At 33.7% G+C, this 18,344-nt stretch overlaps 3 protein-coding genes across 4 annotated transcripts; 1 reads left to right on the forward strand and 2 right to left on the reverse strand.

Moving 5' to 3' along the window:
* The first annotated feature begins 849 nt into the window (after positions 1–849).
* Positions 850–2,454, forward strand: LOC132037176 (beta-D-glucosyl crocetin beta-1,6-glucosyltransferase-like). The gene has a single exon (XM_059427645.1). The coding sequence runs from the start codon at positions 942–944 to the stop codon at positions 2,310–2,312; it is 1,371 nt and encodes a 456-aa protein (XP_059283628.1). The 5' UTR covers positions 850–941; the 3' UTR covers positions 2,313–2,454.
* Positions 2,455–3,053: 599 nt separating this feature from the next.
* Positions 3,054–4,988, reverse strand: LOC132037504 (oleosin L). 2 transcript variants are annotated; one of them, XM_059428036.1, is made up of 2 exons: positions 4,496–4,988; positions 3,054–3,420 (listed from the first exon to the last, which is right to left on the reverse strand). In XM_059428036.1, the coding sequence occupies exons 1-2, from the start codon at positions 4,893–4,895 to the stop codon at positions 3,179–3,181; spliced, it is 642 nt and encodes a 213-aa protein (XP_059284019.1). In that variant the 5' UTR covers positions 4,896–4,988; the 3' UTR covers positions 3,054–3,178. The 2 variants fall into 2 exon arrangements, with proteins under 2 accessions (XP_059284019.1, XP_059284020.1); XM_059428037.1 differs by having other exon boundaries at positions 3,057–3,405; positions 4,496–4,986.
* Positions 4,989–6,029: 1,041 nt separating this feature from the next.
* Positions 6,030–12,480, reverse strand: LOC132035889 (probable galactinol--sucrose galactosyltransferase 1). Its single transcript, XM_059426039.1, has 14 exons — positions 12,327–12,480; positions 11,485–11,686; positions 10,622–10,872; positions 10,419–10,509; positions 9,857–9,905; positions 9,663–9,754; positions 9,471–9,578; positions 9,250–9,384; positions 8,584–8,994; positions 7,875–8,016; positions 7,707–7,774; positions 7,477–7,611; positions 6,980–7,197; positions 6,030–6,671 (listed from the first exon to the last, which is right to left on the reverse strand). Exons 2-14 carry the CDS (start codon positions 11,673–11,675, stop codon positions 6,295–6,297), a joined length of 2,268 nt encoding a protein of 755 aa, XP_059282022.1. The 5' UTR covers positions 11,676–11,686; positions 12,327–12,480; the 3' UTR covers positions 6,030–6,294.
* Between the last annotated feature and the right edge of the window lie 5,864 nt (positions 12,481–18,344).

Here is an 18,344-nt window from a genome sequence, read left to right on the forward strand (position 1 = left end):
TCTCCTTTAATATCTTGTGTAAAAAGATTACATTATAATTTATAATAAATTGATAAGCTTACCTTTATGTGTAGTTCTCGGTAACGAAAACTATACTTTCTTTTCTTAATCATTAAATACATAATCTAATTCTCTCATCCAACTTGGCTTCTGTAAATTATAGCGTCATATAAAGAAATACTACCTTTCTCCCAATTAATGTGAAGAGCTTTGGAGAGGGTCTAAACACTTACTATGAATTTGGGTATAGATTCTTCAATTATTTGAAAATAAAAATTACACATTTAAAACTATATGATGAGTACTACAAGTCAACATAGCTAATAATTAAAAAGTTGAGAAAATTAGTTAAAGAAAAAAGTGTTTGATTACTCAATACGTAGTAACACCTTTACATAAAATGGAACAGAGAAAGTAATTAAGAATAAAGTTTAAACTAAATTGAAAAATAAAACAAGGGACAGAATATACAAGAAAAATATTATTTCGCCTCTCTTCAGATCTAGTAAAATATAAACAGTACTTGAGAGTACTGGGTTCCATTTGTGGATTGATTTCGGTAACTCGCGCAAGTATTACCACACTATGGCCTACGCACACTATTGCAATAACTATTATAAGCTTCAATTAGCACTACTTACCAAAAATAGAAAACGAAGAAGAAAGTTAATTAGAGAAACTTTAAAAGAAGAAGGAAAAAAAAGAAAGTGGATCAATGCAAAAAGGAAAATGAACCATGCATATTGTACGTATACCAAAATACATAGCCGCATTTTCCTTTACGTGTTTATATATGCATTAAAGACTTCTAAATCTTTCAATATTTCTTCAACTTACCATATGAGAATTTGTTGATCAACTTTAAATACGGCGGGCCTCCATAGAAACAATTTCAATAAGAGAGCAAGTTTGAGAAACAAGAAAAAGTCAAGGAATTAATCATGAACAATTTCATGGATAATGGTGAACCTCTTCGTGTTTTGATGTTTCCATGGTTGGGTTATGGTCATATCTCTCCATTCTTAGAGTTAGCCAAAAAGCTCAGCAAAAGAAACTTCACTATTTACTTGTGTTCTACGCCAGTAACCCTGAACTCTATCAAGAAAAAGCTTAGCCCGGAGTTTTCACTATCGATCCAATTCGTGGAACTTCATCTCCAAACTTTACCTAATCTTCCGCCTTGTCACCACACCACCAATGGCCTCCCACCACATCTCATGAACACTCTCAAAGAAGCTTTTGACTTAGCTAGCCCTGATTTTACCCTAATCTTGAAAACCCTAAAACCCGATTTATTGATTTATGATTTTCTCCAACCATGGGCTCCAAAGGCTGCTGCTGAATTAAAAATCCCTGCTGTTGAATTTATTAGTAGCAGCTCCACTATGACCGCTTATATGTTGCATGTGTTCAAGAAGCCAGGTTTAAAATTCCCCTTCTCATCTATTTATTATCGCGATTATGAGATGGCTCGTATTGAGAAACAAGAATCATCTATCCCGGTGGAAAAGCTTGAGGAAGATAAGAAGCGAGTTAGAGATTGTTTCTACCTATCTTGTGATATTGTTTTGATAAAAAGTTTTAAGGAGATTGAGGGTAAGTATAGTGATTATATCACTAATTTAACTGGGAAAAAAGTTGTCCCTCTTGGTCCTTTAGTTCAAGAACCTACCCTTGATGATGGAGAATCAGAGTTAATAACATGGTTGAATGAAAAAGAGAAGAAATCCACAATTTTGGTGTCTTTTGGAAGTGAATATTTTTTGTCCAAGGAAGATTTGTTAGAGATTGCTTATGGGTTGGAAAATAGTATGGTCAATTTTATATGGCCTATAAGGTTCCAAAAAGGGAAAGATCTTGAACTTGAAGAGGCATTGCCTAAAGGCTTTTTCAATAGGGTAGGGAATAGGGGAAAAGTTTTTAAAGGATGGGCACCACAAGCAAAAATCTTGGAGCATCCGAGTATTGGTGGATTCGTGAGTCATTGTGGATGGAGTTCTGTAATGGAAAGCATGAAATATGGGGTTCCGATTATCTCGATGCCTATGCATATTGATCAACCAATTAATTCTAGGCTTGTTGAAGATGTTGGCATTGCTGTGGAAGTTGTGAGGGATAGTAATGGAAAGCTTCATAGAGAGGAAGTTGCGGCCATAATCAATCAAGTGGTGCTTGACAAGGATGGTGAACTTGTAAGGCAAAAGGCAAAGGATACGAAGGAGCTGCTTTGTTCCAAAGGAGATGAAGAGATTGAAGAAGTTGCCAAGGAGCTGCAAAAGCTTTGTGCTAAGAAAACTCACAGTGTCATCTAAGGTTTTAATGTTGTTAGTAAAGATTTAGCTTCTAGTATTTTTATATAGAGCTAGTAATATAATAAATAGTAATAGTAGCTAGGGGTTCTTTTGTTCCTGCTTTAGTTAGGATCAAATCTTACTTGTCTACTTGGTCTTTTAGATGTTGAACATCTTATTGATTTATTATAAAAATTAGTCTTATAGTTCGTTTTATTTTAATTTCATGATCAACAATACAGCCGTTTAAAAGATGAACTTCTAACAACTTGGTTGGATGGTTGTTAGATATCATTTCATAACGTATCATGTCGTATTGTACTGTATAATATTTCCAAACAAGCTGCAAGGTTTTCTTTTCTCACTTTTTTTTCAGTTTACGTTCTTGTGGTTATAATGGAAGTGGTTCAATATATAATTGCTGATTTTGATCCTGAATTAGTGTGTTCGTCCCAAAGCAAGAAGTTCAAATTTTGTTTCCAAATAGAAAATTCTAAACTCATTGATAATACTCTTTTCTTGTTATGAGATTTTGAGAAGTGGACGAATTAGATTTGAAACCAAACGCTTAGCTATATTTTGTTCTTTCTTTTCTTTCTAAACAACACCAAAATGTCTTAAGAGTAATTAAAAAAAGATAATATGAGGATTAAAAAACAGCACCACCAACTATGTAAATACCGTAAAGACCTAAAGAAGTAGAAGCAACCTAAAGAAGTAGAAGCAAAATGAAAAACATTCTCCAAAAATGTACATGTGCAGTGGTAGTAGAACTTAGAAATAAAGACCAAAAAAAAAAAAAAAATCCTATCATGAGCTGAAACTTAGTAAAAGCAAAATATGGTACACGTGTTTAAACTATAGCCACTTCTAAACATGTATATTTGTTAAACCTCTTGTACTGGGATCTGTCGGTGAACATTTTGCTGCAAATAGCCACCAGAGCTAGGCATATCCTCCGACTCATCAACCACATTAATTATTGTGACAGCAGGGGTGTCATCTTTTAAAGATTCAAAGAGCTCAACCATTCTATCCACTGCAACTGGCTCAGTAATAACACCTTGTTGCTTCTCCTTTACAGCCTCATCTGGCTCAATTCTATCCGTGGTACCTGTGTGGAAAATTACTAAAATTTTGACAAATATTAGGTTTTGAATCCAACTGCAACAATGCAATGAATAAGTAATCAAAATGGCTTAGATAGTTTGTAATGAATTTGATCTCCTACCGAAAGGCAAAAATGAATTTGATGGTTTTATGTATATAATAAGACTTGGTATTTTTAATTTAGACGTACGCCTTTTTTCATGAAAAATGTGACTGTTTTGAATTGTCTGTTTTATAACTCTGTAAATTAATTAGGGAGTCAATCGAGCTAGTTGAGATGAGGTTAGACGAACGAAAATGAATTGAGTTAATATAAGCGGATCATTGACTAATCTAAATATTACTTGTGCTAACATAAATAGAACATAAACTAAGTAGGCGTTTGGCCATGAAAACCAAATATTTTTCACTTTATTTGGTATTTTTGAGTTGGAGTTGGAGATGGAGTTGTGTTTGGTTATAGTTTTTGCAAACAATATTTGGTGGTTTGAATGTATTGAAAGTGAAAAAAGTGAAAACAATTTTTTTGGTGTTTTTCAAATTCCAAATACAGCTTGAAATTATATTTGGAATTTTCGTGGCCAAAGTTGATTTCCACCTAATAAAGTGAAAAAATTTCATGGCCAAACGGCCCTAAATAATACGTCATAATTCCACCCGCCAACTCCTACCAAGTTTTAATAATTTATCGTAGTTATCTCTAGCAAGTATTTGATAAAGTTTCTTAGCGGTTAATTTTGAGCACCTAAATTAGCCCAACTTTTAGATGAAAAATTTGAGCGGGTTCGAATGGACTGAGAGTCTCAGATAATAAATAGAAAGGTCATTAACTTATCCAAACTTAGATGGGTTGACACATTATGTTTTCATGAGCTAATTTTATCACCCTAAAATTAATTAAAAGTTAATTAAGTGGCTAAGTTAATTTATGTACATAATGGCTTTACAGCATCTTGGAGGAGGGAGTTGTCACTATTTCCTAGAATAGTATACATGCAATATTTCTTCAAAGTTCAATTATGTCTTTCTATTTCCCTAAACGGTAGCGGTATATAAATATTGAACTCATAAAATTTAAATCTTAAATCCGTCACCTGGCACTTCGGTGTCGTCCTGCTGCTCCTCCTCCTCCTCGTCCGTCTCCGCCGGTTGTATCATTTTATCATCGCTATATATTTGGCCAATTTTTCTATCTTTAATTAGTGAACGATACACCACAACAAACGAAGACAATCCAAAAACAGCCGTAATTCCAGCCACCCCAAACCCTGCCATGGCTACTAAAAATACACATGCAGCACCAATTAACAGAGGACTAAATATTATGAGTAACGGAGAAGTTATCACCAGAAGTATCAAAGAACTCAAGAAACTGAAACCCATAAGTCCCAAAATTGGTCCTTCAATTGTAATTCCAGCAATTGTTGTCCAAATCCACGACCTTGGGATGATTTGTTGTGGATTTACGTCCATCACTTGCCTGTTTTCAGCCATACTCTTTTTGGTTAATTTATTTTATTACTCCTAATTTGCTCTCTCACACAGTTGAGAAATTGTAGTGGCACGACTACTTTCAATGATGATCTTATGATACTTATATGTTAGTTGTAACTAGGGCACGTGTTTGCTTTTTTTCATATACGTGGTGCGTAGCAAGTAAAGTCGATGCTTTTGAACTTATCGTGGCATTTTTTATACTTTATTCAGGTGCAAAGGGACGAATTTTTGGATAGGATCATGGACTTGGAGTTTAATGGAGCTGAGCTGAGCATAATTTGTTTGCTTAATGTATAAGAAATAGAAACAAGCGGTAACATATAAACAAATACTAGCTACATCTTAATTTATAATGATCATAATATATATATAAATATTGGGATAATTCATTTATATTTGACTGGACACGAGTATTGAACTTGCTATCTAATTAAATAAGACATAAATATTTGTGTATTTATAAATTATCTTATCACGAGTAATAGGAGAAATTTAGTAGGGGTTTTGTTATGAATTTGGAGATATTCAAAAAAAGTAGTATTTAATTAAAATTAAAGTTGCGTTTCGACTACATTTCACTTGAAAATTGTTGAAGTTTGGTAAGGAGAAAAAGCTTTTTACTTGAAAAAGCGCTTAAAACGAGTTTTTCAAACTCAGAAAAATCCAACGTAAAGTTGAGTTGAGAAATTGACTATGATATATACGTTCTTTGAAACAAAAAGTTGAAAAAAGGTATAGTGTATCATTTCTTCAAAACAGATACATATATCAAAACGGAGAGAATAACAAAAAAAGAAAACAAAGATACCCTTATGTTATAGGAGGTAGAATGAATTACTCCTTTAACAAGATATAAGATAATTGTGTGGTTAACTGGTTATACTCTAATATTTTGTGTGTGTACTGCTGCTATGTTACGTTGTTATAGTCAGCATCAAAACACACTTGAAAGTTGTCAACTATGAGTGAACATGAAAGTGTTAACATTTTGGTACCTTGAGAGTTTACTTGTGGACTAAAAGAAGGGTTAGTGCCTCTTCAAGGATCTTTATTAATAGCTTAAACTCTTTTTACTGGTCTGGCGATGTTAGATGCTTCTGATCAATAAAACAAGAAAGAGGAGGAAACAAAGATTATGAAGAGCATCTATTTGAGTCGATCATTTCCAAGGCTCAAATAACCAAGATACAGGACCAATAGACCATCATTTTACTATGAAATCTCTAACAAATGGATCATACATTAAGTCCAAGGCTACAACATCAGGACCTCAATGTCTGATATTGCCCTCTAGATTTCAAATATCAGGAACTGGAAAGGAGAGACTCAGTTAACAAGTCCACACCTCATCCAATGATTTTACCATTTGTACGTCACAATGATCATCTTGCACTTTTCACACTTCAACCGTTACATCCCAAAGGTATAACTCTCCGTCAGGAACTCTAAGATTAAGGGTGACTAATCCAGAGGATTCGTCGTAATCAAATTGTACTTCTTCATCGTCCAAGTGTATTCGTTTAGGCTTCATAGATGAATAAGCTCCAAACATGCCACATCCGCGAACCTTCATGGAGATTAGTCCACTTCTCTCTGTTTCATACTTCAACTCTTTGATTGCTCCTCCTGAATTGAACATATTCAATAGACCAATCGGAGCAAATCTTGCTCCTGTGGACATTTCGTTGATTGGAACCACTGTAAAGACTTCATATTCTCTCGCCTTCAGAGTAACTGGAATGCTTGCATTTTTAGGAAGACAGACCAATTCCCCTGCAGTATTCGAAATGTTAAACAATTAACCAAAGGCTTTTCTGCTTTAATTTCACATACTTTAAGGGCATATTTGGCCCTTTTTCGCTTATTAATCAATTAATTAGCTTAATCTGGGGGGATTCAGTTAAATTAAGGGTGTAATAGGCCCAACAATTGAACTGTAAGGACATATGTTAGCAAAATTATTAACAAAGAGCATATATGCTCAATTTTGAATACTTTAAGGGCATATTTGAACCTTTTCCGTAAAATTAATCAGGTCAGCAAAATGAACATTATAATAGAAAATGATTAGAGCAACTTACTATGAAGATGAGAATAGAGAATGGCATCTCCAGTCCACCCATCATGAGCAATCCTTGGTAAGTAATTAACATCATTAGCGCGAACAATCCCAGTTATCGTCCCTGGTAGATAATCGTGGATTAGATTCTTCTTCCCGACCTTACACCAGCCAGCTCCTTGGCAGTTGAATACACCGACTACTCCGGTGCAATCATTTAGATTCCAAATCTTCAAAAGACTGCATATACATAAGCAAGATTAATGTACATTACAAACTATAGTCAAGCCGCTCTATGGCAGCATTGTTTGTTCCGATACTTTTTGGCTGCTATAGAGGAATGCTGTAATAGAGAACATACAACATAACATAACATGAAAGATGGGTTCCACAGAAAACATGGGGGTTGTAGTGAAATGTTATTATAGAGGATGACTATTATAGAGAGGCTTGACTGCATACCACCGTTGAAAATGATGGTTTCCTTTTGGATTGAGAACTATCTGATCAACCAATTACCTTATCCCATCTCTTGCTGGATCAGAAAACAAGCAGTCTCTAGTTGGCCTTCCTGGAAGTTTGGCGCGTAATATGGAACCATCTGGAAGTACAAGCTTCTTTAAAAGATTAAAGTCGTGCTGTCCAGGCTTGTCACTGCATGGAAACAGGCACAGCCATGAGAAAATATTAACCAGAATTGGATTGTACACCAAATAACTAGCCGTTTCAAAGGTATATATAAGCAGTACCTGACATAAATAGCGCAGCCTCCAACAGCCCGTGCTGCTCCATGGTATTCAGCCATCGGGTGCACACTCTAAAATATTAAACCACGGTTAGCATTTTTTAGTCAGTTGAGCTCTTTTTTGGGAAGTAGGTAAGTATACTAACAAACCGAGATTCATATCATCACTCACATGAAACATATCCCAATCAGGCTGCATGAATTCCCCAAGGAAAATGGTGTTGTACGCCACTGATGCTATGTGAATTGTGTGTGATGCAGGATCTCGTGGCCAAAAATCATCCGATGCTCTAATAACAGCTGAACGCTTTGCACTACACAATGAAGGAGAAGTGAAATCAAATCAGAATATGTGAAGAGTATCTATAACTACTACTCCCTCCATCCCATTTTATATGAAGGTGTTTGACTTGGCACGAAGTTTAAGAAATAAAGGAAGACTTGAAACTTGTGGTCCAACATAACCCATAGAAATTTGTATGGCTAGAAATCATTTCATTAAAGCAAAAAGATAAATTTAAAGTTGAACTTTTACGAAATATAGAAAGGTGTCATTCTTTTTGGGACTGACTAAAAAGGAAAGAGTGTCATATAGATTGGGACGGAGGGAGTAAAAAATAGGAATTAGCGACGCACAAATTCTGTAGCTAAACAGCAAAATCCATCACTAATCAACAGCAAAATCCATCACTAATCCTATTTACCAACAGATTATCATAAAATTCTATTAGCTACGAGCAATTTAGCGACGGATTAACGACGAAGTTTCTAGCTACTTCCAGTTTTTTTGTAGCTATCTATTCACAATATTATCTTTCTTAGAACTGATTCAGCTTATAACATTTACAAGCAAGAAAGAGAGGAGAGGGAGACAAAATTACCTGAACAAACTATCATTACTATGGCTCATGCATGAAATAATTCCATTATCAGGAAAGTTTCGAGCAATAGATGCCTCTAATGCTTGATGATACTTTCTTGCGAGTTTTACTCTTCCACCATGACCAGCTCCAAGTGTTTCAAGGATGTTCTGAACATCTACTTTAACTCCATCTATGCCCGCAGAAGTGAGGTATGAATGCAGTTCATTATAGAAATTATAGACTTTCTCAGGGTTCACTAGACCAAGACCGTTCTTTGTCAAGCTATCCAAAGCATCATCAGGTTCTTGTGACTCAGCCCCAGGAGATGAAACCGGGAAAGATAACTTGGATTCATAGTGTTCCATCTCAGGGACACCAGGTCTCACACCGCCCCAGTAACCAGCAAGTGCATGCCACACATACACATACCTAAAGTGCATGGTTCATAGAAGCAAATAAATTAGTGGATAATTAAAAGGACGACACCTAATAGTTGAAGCATTATTAAAAGAACAAGAATTAGCGACGGACAAATTATGTAGCTAAACAGCAAAATCGTCACTAATTCAATTTAGCGATAGATTATCATAAAATTTGTTAACAACGAGCAATTTAGCGACGAAGTTCGTAGCTAATTTCAGTTTTTTTTTTTTTTTTTTGTGGTGAAGATATTGAAGAACATACTTTAAATTGTGTTGGTCTTTGACATTGGTAACAACATGTCGAAGTCCCATTGCAGGATCATTAACCCTATGACCTTCCTTTCCATCTTTTTGAAACTTATGGTTCTCTTTGATATGAGTTAGCCTGTTTGCGAAGCTGAAAACGAACCAAAGAACGATCAGAACGTTTAAAGGGATTCATAAGCAATGACAATGATTTTAAATGTTGTTCCATCTACTCACTTTGCATGGTTATCAGCAATGGATTCAATGCCATTGGGATCCATACCGACTGATTGCCATCCATCATCAATGAGTACAAATTTTGGGGGAATACCTCCTTTCTCCAAACTGCAAAAGACATAGAAGTTTAAGCACCTTACACAAAACAGGAATTTAGAATGCTTTTCAGTATCTAAAAGTTACAGTTGTTACCTCTCTAAACCCTGCTTCACTCCCTCTGAAGTAACGGTAGTGTAGAAAGCATCCCACGTGCACCATCCAAACCAGTTCAGCATGTCTGGCATCTGAACCATGACAAAAACATGATGTTATATCTATATAAGACTATATTCAGATGTAATGATGCCAATAGCATTTACAGCAATCAAAAGAGATTCAAACAGTACCTTCTTTCTATCACGGTGACAAAATGTTTGTAAATGCCTCTCCACTGTCCTGCGTTGACAATGTATTTCAACCATCAATTCCATTTCGAATAGTCAAATGTCTAAAATTGGTGCAACATATGAAATCTCAAGCAGAAAGCCCAAGCTTCACAATTTGCGCCAACATTATCGCAAACTTCAAATCTTGCATTATGCATAAATAAATTTGATGATTACTTGGAAATGAAAATAGGTCCGGAAAAACATCCAAAGATAAAATTCAGATATTTATAAGCTGTCAAATTGAGGAACCGTTGCATATATATTCAGGACAATTCCATTTTGGTAGAGTTGAAATAGCAATATCTCGACAAAAGGTGCTATACATTTGCCTTTTCTCAAGGCATTTCTTCCGAAAAGACACCTTTTTCCCATTACCATATATTTTGGCCTTAAAGACACCTTTTTCCCATTACACATGACAGATTGAAGTTAAAACCAAAAATTTAGAGGACAATGAATCGGATACTTGAATAAGGAATATTCAAGAATGGAAACTATAAAAGAAAGGAATAAAACATACTTGACTGCACTAGTTATGACATCAAAAGGGTCCGGTCCAGCAGCTACGAAAACCAAATGGCTTCCTTCAAAATCTTGCACAGCAGGATCTCCTATAATCAACCATCACCATTAGCATCATGAAAATTGATAACAACCATTCTTGCAAATCCAAAACATATGAATGGAGATTGTCCCAACAAGAAACGATCAAAATATTCATACCACTTTCCAGGCATATCTCTAACTCGTCGTTTGAATTCCCTTGAAGAACAGCCCTAAAATCTCCCTCCAGAATAGGCAAGAAAACAACATAAAATGCTGAATTTTCCTGGTTGTCTTGATCAAAATTTGAACCATCATTTCGTTCCACAATCAAAAATTGGGTCTCAAATGGTATATCCTGGCCGGATGTGCCCATCCTTTGTGTCATCCACCATAACTTGAATCGAAAACCACACATAAATCTCAATCCTCTGCAAACCATAATCAAGCATCCACCGCATAAATATTTTCCTCTTAAAACCCCCCAAAAGAACTTAAAAAACCAAAATCAAAATGCAATCTTTACATTAAACTCCAAACATTATCAACATTTAGATTAAGAACAGGGAAAGCCTTAATGAAGTTAAAATATAATCATCTCTACAAACCATAATCAAGCATTCAACACTCAACAGGTAAATAATTTCCTTTTAGAACCCCCAAAAACTCAAATCAAAATGCAAGCTTTACAACAAAAAAATGCAATATTTACATTAATAATAGGTGAAGCCTCAATGAAGTTAAATATAAAATCCTCAGTGAACCAAAATGAAGCATTCAAACACAAATAATTTCCTTTTAGAACCCACGTGAAACTCAAAGAACCAAAAATCAAAATGCAATCTTTACAGCAACAAAAAGATGCGATCTTTACAGCTAAAAAAATGCAATCTTTAGACTAAAACTCCAAACACTCTAAACACTTAGATTAAATACATGGGATGCCTTGAGTTAAAACATTAAATGCATCATCAAAAAATGCAATCTTAACATTAGATTCGTTAAGGAAAATTCAAAATTCAAAGCTAAGAAGAAGAACATACTGGAGTTTGCCAATAGGGAAGACCCTGTGACTACCAATTCTGTCTGAGTTAACACCAAGGAATGCCCCATTAGTGAAAGCTTCACCATTTGGCTGAGTAACAATAATGTTTTCATGAACATCTGTCAGAATGCTTTGTCCCAACACATTCAGCTTCCTTTCAGCTACACAAATTCCTGCTCCCACTGTCATCTTTATTCTTCCTATAAAAAAACAAAACACAAAAAAATCTACTAAAGTATCCAAAGAAATAACTTTTGTTCTTTGTCTTCCTAAACCGTAAACCAAAAAAAAAAACTATAAAAATATAATCTTTGTGTCCTCCTAAGACCAAATGACAAGAAATCTCAAAAACCCCACAAGTAATAAGCAATGACAGGATCAAAACTTTTCATTGATTGATAAATAATGTAAAAAAAATATGATCTTTGTCTTTCTAAGACCAAAAAACAAGAAATCTCAAAAACCCCACAAGGAATAAGCAATGACAGGATAAAAACCTACGTAGTGATTGATAAATAATGTGAAAAAAATATGATCTTTGTCTTTCTAAGACCCAAAAACAAGAAAACTCAAAAACCCCACAAGGAATGAGCAATGACAGGATAAAAACCTATGTAGTGATTGATAAATAATGTGAAAAAAAAATATGATCTTTTGTCTTTATAAGACCCAAAACTCAAGAAAACTCAAAAACCCCACAAGGAATAAGCAATGACAGGACCAAAACCTGTATAGTGATTGATAAATAATGTGAATAAATATGATTTTTGTCTTTCTAAGACCAAAGAAACAAGAAATCTCAAAAACCCCACAAAGAATAAGCAATGACAGAATTAAAACCTGTATAATGATTGATAAATGTGTAAGATTTTTCAGAGCTGGAAAGTGGAGAAAGAGAAGCTTCAGTGGTTAATATTTGCCGGGTTTTGTGCCTTTTATACTGATTTTTTAAAGCTACGTACAATGTTGGTTCATCTCATCAAAAAAAAAAAAAAAAAAAAGTAACCATTATGATTTATTTATGATATATGAGCTATTGCCAAGTGGATGGTGGAACCAGGTGCACAGTTATGCTCCAATCTGGATCTTTAATTGAATTTTTTTTTTTGATCTTTGAGTCTTTTCATTTGCTTTCTTGATTTATTTTTTTTATTTTTTTTACCTTTCCTTTTCTTTTCTTTTTTTATGGCGGGAAGCAACACATGGAGCTGGAAATATATTCCAAAATAATCTAATTCACTTATTTTAAGTGATAATTGCATAATTATTTGCTTTTAAAGAGTTGATTGATCGTTTAACCAAAAAAATTTAGATTGTCGATATATAGAAGTTAAATTTCTCATTTAATTATTTTATAATCAAACATTATGTCGGCATGTAAATTGAATACTCCCTCCATTTCTAAATAAATGGTGTTTTACATTTTTTATTTTGTTTCGAAGTAAGTGGCACTTTAGAATTTTAAGAAAAAATTGATCTTAGTCTTTTAAAATTACCTTTATTTACATAATCAAGAAGCATTACGTAGCTTTTTTTTTTAGACATTGATTGGTGTAAGTTAGTAAAAACACTATTAATTTTTTAGGAATGAACAATTTCTTAAGGATGTGCATAAGCTAAAAATATCACTTATTATGAAACGAAGGGATTACAGTGTATGTGTTTGGGGTTTCTTCCAAATCAATTTGAGGAACCAAACCTTTTTTTTTTTTTTTTTTGTAATTCCATGATTGCTCGGAAAAGAGCTAGAGGAAGACAACAAATTTGAATTAGCAATCACTACGCAGTTGAAAATATCTGGTTTCTTTTGGTTTTGGTAATTAAACGAAACGTGAAAGGTAGGAAAAAAGTATCACGGGTCTGCAACAAGTACGATCCACATGACCACAAAGGACACTTTTTAATTATCATGTGACTAAAATTGGATTTTGTGAATTAGTCTGCTTTCTTTTTGACTAATTCGATTCAAATCTTATCGTGGTGACTTGCATGTGAGGTGTCAATAAAAATGTCATCAAGGCATTTAAGTATAAATAAACAAAGAAACTGTGGAAGATAAGCAACGGTGGACCGTGTAGACACATCAGCTTGATTTGTTTGTGACAATACCACATCATTTACAGCTCGGATCCTAGTAGGATATGATTCACCAATTAATCAAAGATTACGTTTTGTAAACTCAAAATTATAGCAGGATTTTCTCATTGTTAACATATCTTTTTAAGCTTAACTATATGATACTCTTCACTCATCTAACTAATTTAAATTCGTGCCAAATTACCGAATAAGTCCACTAAGAATAGTAAATTGTTAAGAAATTTCTCATTTCTCAAAAGCATTTTTAGTTTCAAAACTTGAAAGAAGTTGGAAGAACACTTAGCTAGTTTGGAACATGCTAGTTATGTTCTAGTAGCGGGTATAATGTGGAATTATCTTTCATATTAACGAGTTAAGCTATTAACTATTATTTAACTCGATTTCATTAAGCTTATCTTAGCTTAAGTAATTTTTGAACGTATTATTAACTCGTTTATTTATTAATTTGGTCCATTTTACCTCGTTTGTTCGACACTTCTAATGAAATATTATTCAGAATTGATAAGTTCTTGGGTAATGTGCAGTTGAAGTGAATAACAATCATTGTCCAATTATTGCTCTCTCCATTCCAAAACAAGACAAACATATGTTAACGTTAGTGTTGAACCAATCTCCTCCATTATTTGTTTTCCGCATATAATGCCCAGAATTATTTGAGATGACACATGCAATCATGTTACATGAATCGTCCACTTGCAATATTAACTTTCGTTTTAATTTTCGTTTTCTTGTCACATGCAAACTGCTTCATCATGGCTCAGTTGCTTTTGTTATTTTCATTTTCATATCGCTTTGAATTTCTTGACCTTATCTGACTCCTTTTATGCTTTATATTAAGCCGATGGTCTTTCGGAAACAATCGTCCTATCTTGGTAGGAGAAAGGTCTGCGTACACTCTACCCTCCCCAAACCCCACGTTGTGAGATTTCACTGGATGGTTGTTGTTGTTGTTGTTCTTGTTGTATTGTAGTTCAGTTTTCAAGCATATCGCAATATAAGTAATTAGTAATAATTTAAGTCTTCTACCAACACACACAAGCTTGAACTTTCTACAATAGTTCGCAAGTTTATAGTGTTTTTTACTTGTGTTTCTGCTTTTTGTAGTTCAAAAGCTGAAGATTTGTCGGGCATTTGATAATCAACTTCAATTTAAGCCCAAGTTGGTATTTTCAACAATATTATCAAAGTTAATTGTTATTTTAACAACTAAACGGTCCCTCCATCTTTAACCAGAAGTCTCAGGTTTGAATTCTTGTGATGTAAACATCTTTAGTAAGGAGCGTTTTCCGCATCTAATGAGTCATACGCAACCCGAATCTTGATTAGTCGGACCAGTGGATACCGAAATATATACAAGATGGTGCTAAAAAAAATATATGGTAGGAATTTGTACATCAACACATCACGTGTTTCGGCTCAATTTTTTATCTTTGACAATACTCAACTTAATAGTAACAAATTATATGTTTGATTTGAACCTAAAGTCCACTTTCTTAATTACCATAATATAATAAGCTAATTAACACAAAACAAAGGAAGCTGAGAGATGATGAAAACTCAATTATGATATCCCACTTGGAAAACTTTTCTTGTGGAATTAGGTTTCTTCATTTTCAAACGTTACGTTCTCCGCGTCAACAGATATTATCTTCGACTCTGCCGAAAAAATATGCCTTAAATACGACTTCCACAAACTCTTTTGCCAAATTTGTCTGATATAGAATTTACTTCTTTGATTGCTCCACTCCAGTTGAATGTATCAGCAAGAACAATAGTCCAACAGGGAAAAAAGAATCCCCACCACTCGATTTGGATAGAGTTGAGCTATAATTGATTTTTTTTTTTTTTTTTAGTTACATACTTATATACTATGGACTCTATTTTGATCTTTACTACAGCCTTGTCTCCCAAAATCTTGTGTTGTGCTCATGGGTTTTATACACAAGTATGTTGGACAATTTAATGCCAAAGCCTCAACAATTTGGCTTGTGGGCTCACAGATATAAACCCATCTAAATGTGGGCTCAAGTTGCCATCCACTCCTTTGAAGGAAAATAACTTTTTTTTTGCGTGGATTGCCCTTCATTTGGGGTGGTCTTTAAGTTTTGTCCTTCAAATAGGTGGTCTTTAAGGTTTGCCCGTCGCTAGGGACCCCTTGGTCACGGATTTGAACCCCCGCTCAGTGAAAATTTAAATTTTTTTTTGGCAAGGCAGAAGTTGTAAAAAAAGGCAGAATTTGCATGGGGCAGAATTTTTCTGCAAATTCTGCCTAAGGCAGAGTTATATCTTTTTTCTGAACTTATGCCTTGCGAATTTTTTTAAAATTTTCGCCTGAGTAGGGGTTTGAACCCGTGACCAAGAGGTCCCTTGCGAAGGGCAAAATTTAAAGACCGCCATTTCAAAGGACAAAACTTAAAGACCACCCCGTACTAAGGCCATTCCGGCTAATTGCCCGAAAAATGATATGTTTAGCCCAAAAAATTGCAAGGCTCAATGAGAAGTAGGGATTAAAAGGCTTATTCAGTGTTGGGCTCTGCTAATCCCAAAACCCATAACCAAGCTGATTATATAATATTTTATATACCTTGTATAATTAAATCATACCTTGTATAATTAATTTTATATACCTCGTATAATTTTGTGTGTGAACTAAATAATATTGTATGCAGTAATACCTCATATAATAATTATCTTTCGGATGTATTTTTTATAAATAAAATGAAAGAATAGAGGGATGAGTAATAGGAGATGGACGATATATTGGTTGAAGAAGATAGATAAGTTGGTAGATATTTATCATTAAATCAGAGAAATAAATGATGGATAAATGAAAATAAAGAAAACAAGATATCACTCCCTGATTTAGGGGATATTCCCATTCGTCACATATTTATTTTCAAATGTTATAAATGTAATAAATAGTGTTCTTTTTGTAGAATATGAAAAGTTGCTATTTATGTTTTTAATTCTTGTATAGTGACTTATGATGTAATTTTCTCAAAAAATAATTTTAAAGACAACCTGAGAAAAGGACAACCATTAGTGCTTATCATTAAAGATCAATTGTTTTTTAATAATTTGAAATATTGATTTTATATATATATATATGTAGACTAATTTCACCAGGACATGACAAGTACAACAATCAAAGACCAACAAAGATTTAAAATGTACTATTTCCTATAGCAGATGAATGCGACGCAAAATGGTACTTAATTTCATTGAAAAAGTGCGTCATCAATCGAAATTAACAAATGGGGTCAGTTTCAACTAAATTGAAAGGAAAAAAAAAAAGGAGCGATTTGAAGTATGGTAGAGCACAACTGTTGCTGACACATTAAATAATTCATTACTGCAATTTCGGTGAGTTTTATATGAATTCTTTACTCTATCTAGAATTTAAAAATGCTTGGGAAAATGTTTCTAAACGCGTTATCCCTGCTTGAATGCAATTATCATGCTATAGTATATGCAAAGAAATTTGTCAGATATTTTTTGGGATAGCTGCTTAATAAATGACTCTCCCTTTACATGTCTTGTAACTTACGGATTTTTAGATACAATCTAAAAGTTTTTTTTGAACAGATTGAAAATCATATGCAAAAACATTAGACGATAATTGTAATTTTGTATGTTATGCAAATGTTAGACGACAATCTAATATTTTATCTATAAGGTTCAGTAGTATATAAGCAAATATTATGCTCGAATCTAACATGAAAACATTTGCATAAATCAGCGGCAGTTTATGATAGTATATGTGGATATATCAAGGGGTCAATCCTACTAAAATTGGGGTCCAAACAAACAGAGATTTGTATGAAAGTTTGTAAGGGACGGCAATAGTCAATGAAGAATAGTGACATTTCTCCAAATTAGGGGATGTGTGTATTTTGTGGAGTGAAAGGGAAGGCCTTCTAGAGCATTGCCACGTTCTAAAGGACAACACTTAACGATGGGCTTGTAACCACAGTTCAATAGCTCCGTGAATGGTTTAGCGGAAAGTCAACCAAGTTTATCATGGTTAGTGCAGTGAGATAACAAAAATTTACTCACATCATGTATTTAAACAAGATCAATAAATATAAAATATATGATTTATATATATATATATATATATTTTAAAATTTAACTATGATTAAGTGATATGCATTTCATATTAATTGTTTAGTTAAATTTGAATATCCGGTGTGAATAAATATTTGTCGAGTGAGATTTGTAAAACCATCTATATTACATGTGTAGAGTGAATAATATGTCCATATCCTTTTATTTGAGGTTATTTCTATAACTTGTCTTTTGATGGGAGGTTTGATTCTTATTAGCTTGTATCTATCGAGAGTTTTAACAATCGTATAAGTTTTCTCACAAATTTCATGTGAGATGACCTTTTCTAAATGGCATTTACTCGCATTACATGTCACTATCAAACATGAGTTGAGTTTTAACAAAGGTGATTGATCATCTATATTACCCAATTAACACTTAAATAACATTATAATCTTAAGATAAATTTAGTAGGTACAATAAATCATCACTCAAACAATAGTTAGTAACAAAAATACAGCAATCATTAGACCCTTTAAGTCAAGCATTAGGGGTCATAATCTCACCATCTCAACAAGCTAACAGCCCATAATAGAAGTTCCCTGTTGTTTAAAGTTATACAATGCTTACAGCCTGTCCGGATGGTTGTTAGCTATGGTATTGTATTGTCTTGTTAGTTTAATATAATGATTATTTTGATTGATAGTTACTAAT

Source organism: Lycium ferocissimum, chromosome 11 (genome assembly GCF_029784015.1).
Source record: "Lycium ferocissimum isolate CSIRO_LF1 chromosome 11, AGI_CSIRO_Lferr_CH_V1, whole genome shotgun sequence".
NCBI lineage: Eukaryota > Viridiplantae > Streptophyta > Magnoliopsida > Solanales > Solanaceae > Lycium > Lycium ferocissimum.

Excerpts from the sequence above, each read along its gene's own strand:
- LOC132037176 (XM_059427645.1), top strand. The coding sequence starts at position 942 with ATGAACAATTTCATGGATAATGGTGAACCTCTTCGTGTTTTGATGTTT.
- LOC132037504 (XM_059428036.1), bottom strand. The coding sequence starts at position 4,895 with ATGGCTGAAAACAGGCAAGTGATGGACGTAAATCCACAACAAATCATC. Across the intron at positions 3,421-4,495 it reads GGACGACACCGAAGTGCCAG|TAATTTTCCACACAGGTACC; the intron begins GTGACGGATTTA and ends TCAAAATTTTAG.
- LOC132035889 (XM_059426039.1), bottom strand. The coding sequence starts at position 11,675 with ATGACAGTGGGAGCAGGAATTTGTGTAGCTGAAAGGAAGCTGAATGTG. Across the intron at positions 10,873-11,484 it reads TTCCCTATTGGCAAACTCCA|AGGATTGAGATTTATGTGTG; the intron begins GTATGTTCTTCT and ends TATGGTTTGCAG. Across the intron at positions 7,775-7,874 it reads CTGATTGGGATATGTTTCAT|AGTGTGCACCCGATGGCTGA; the intron begins GTGAGTGATGAT and ends TTAATATTTTAG.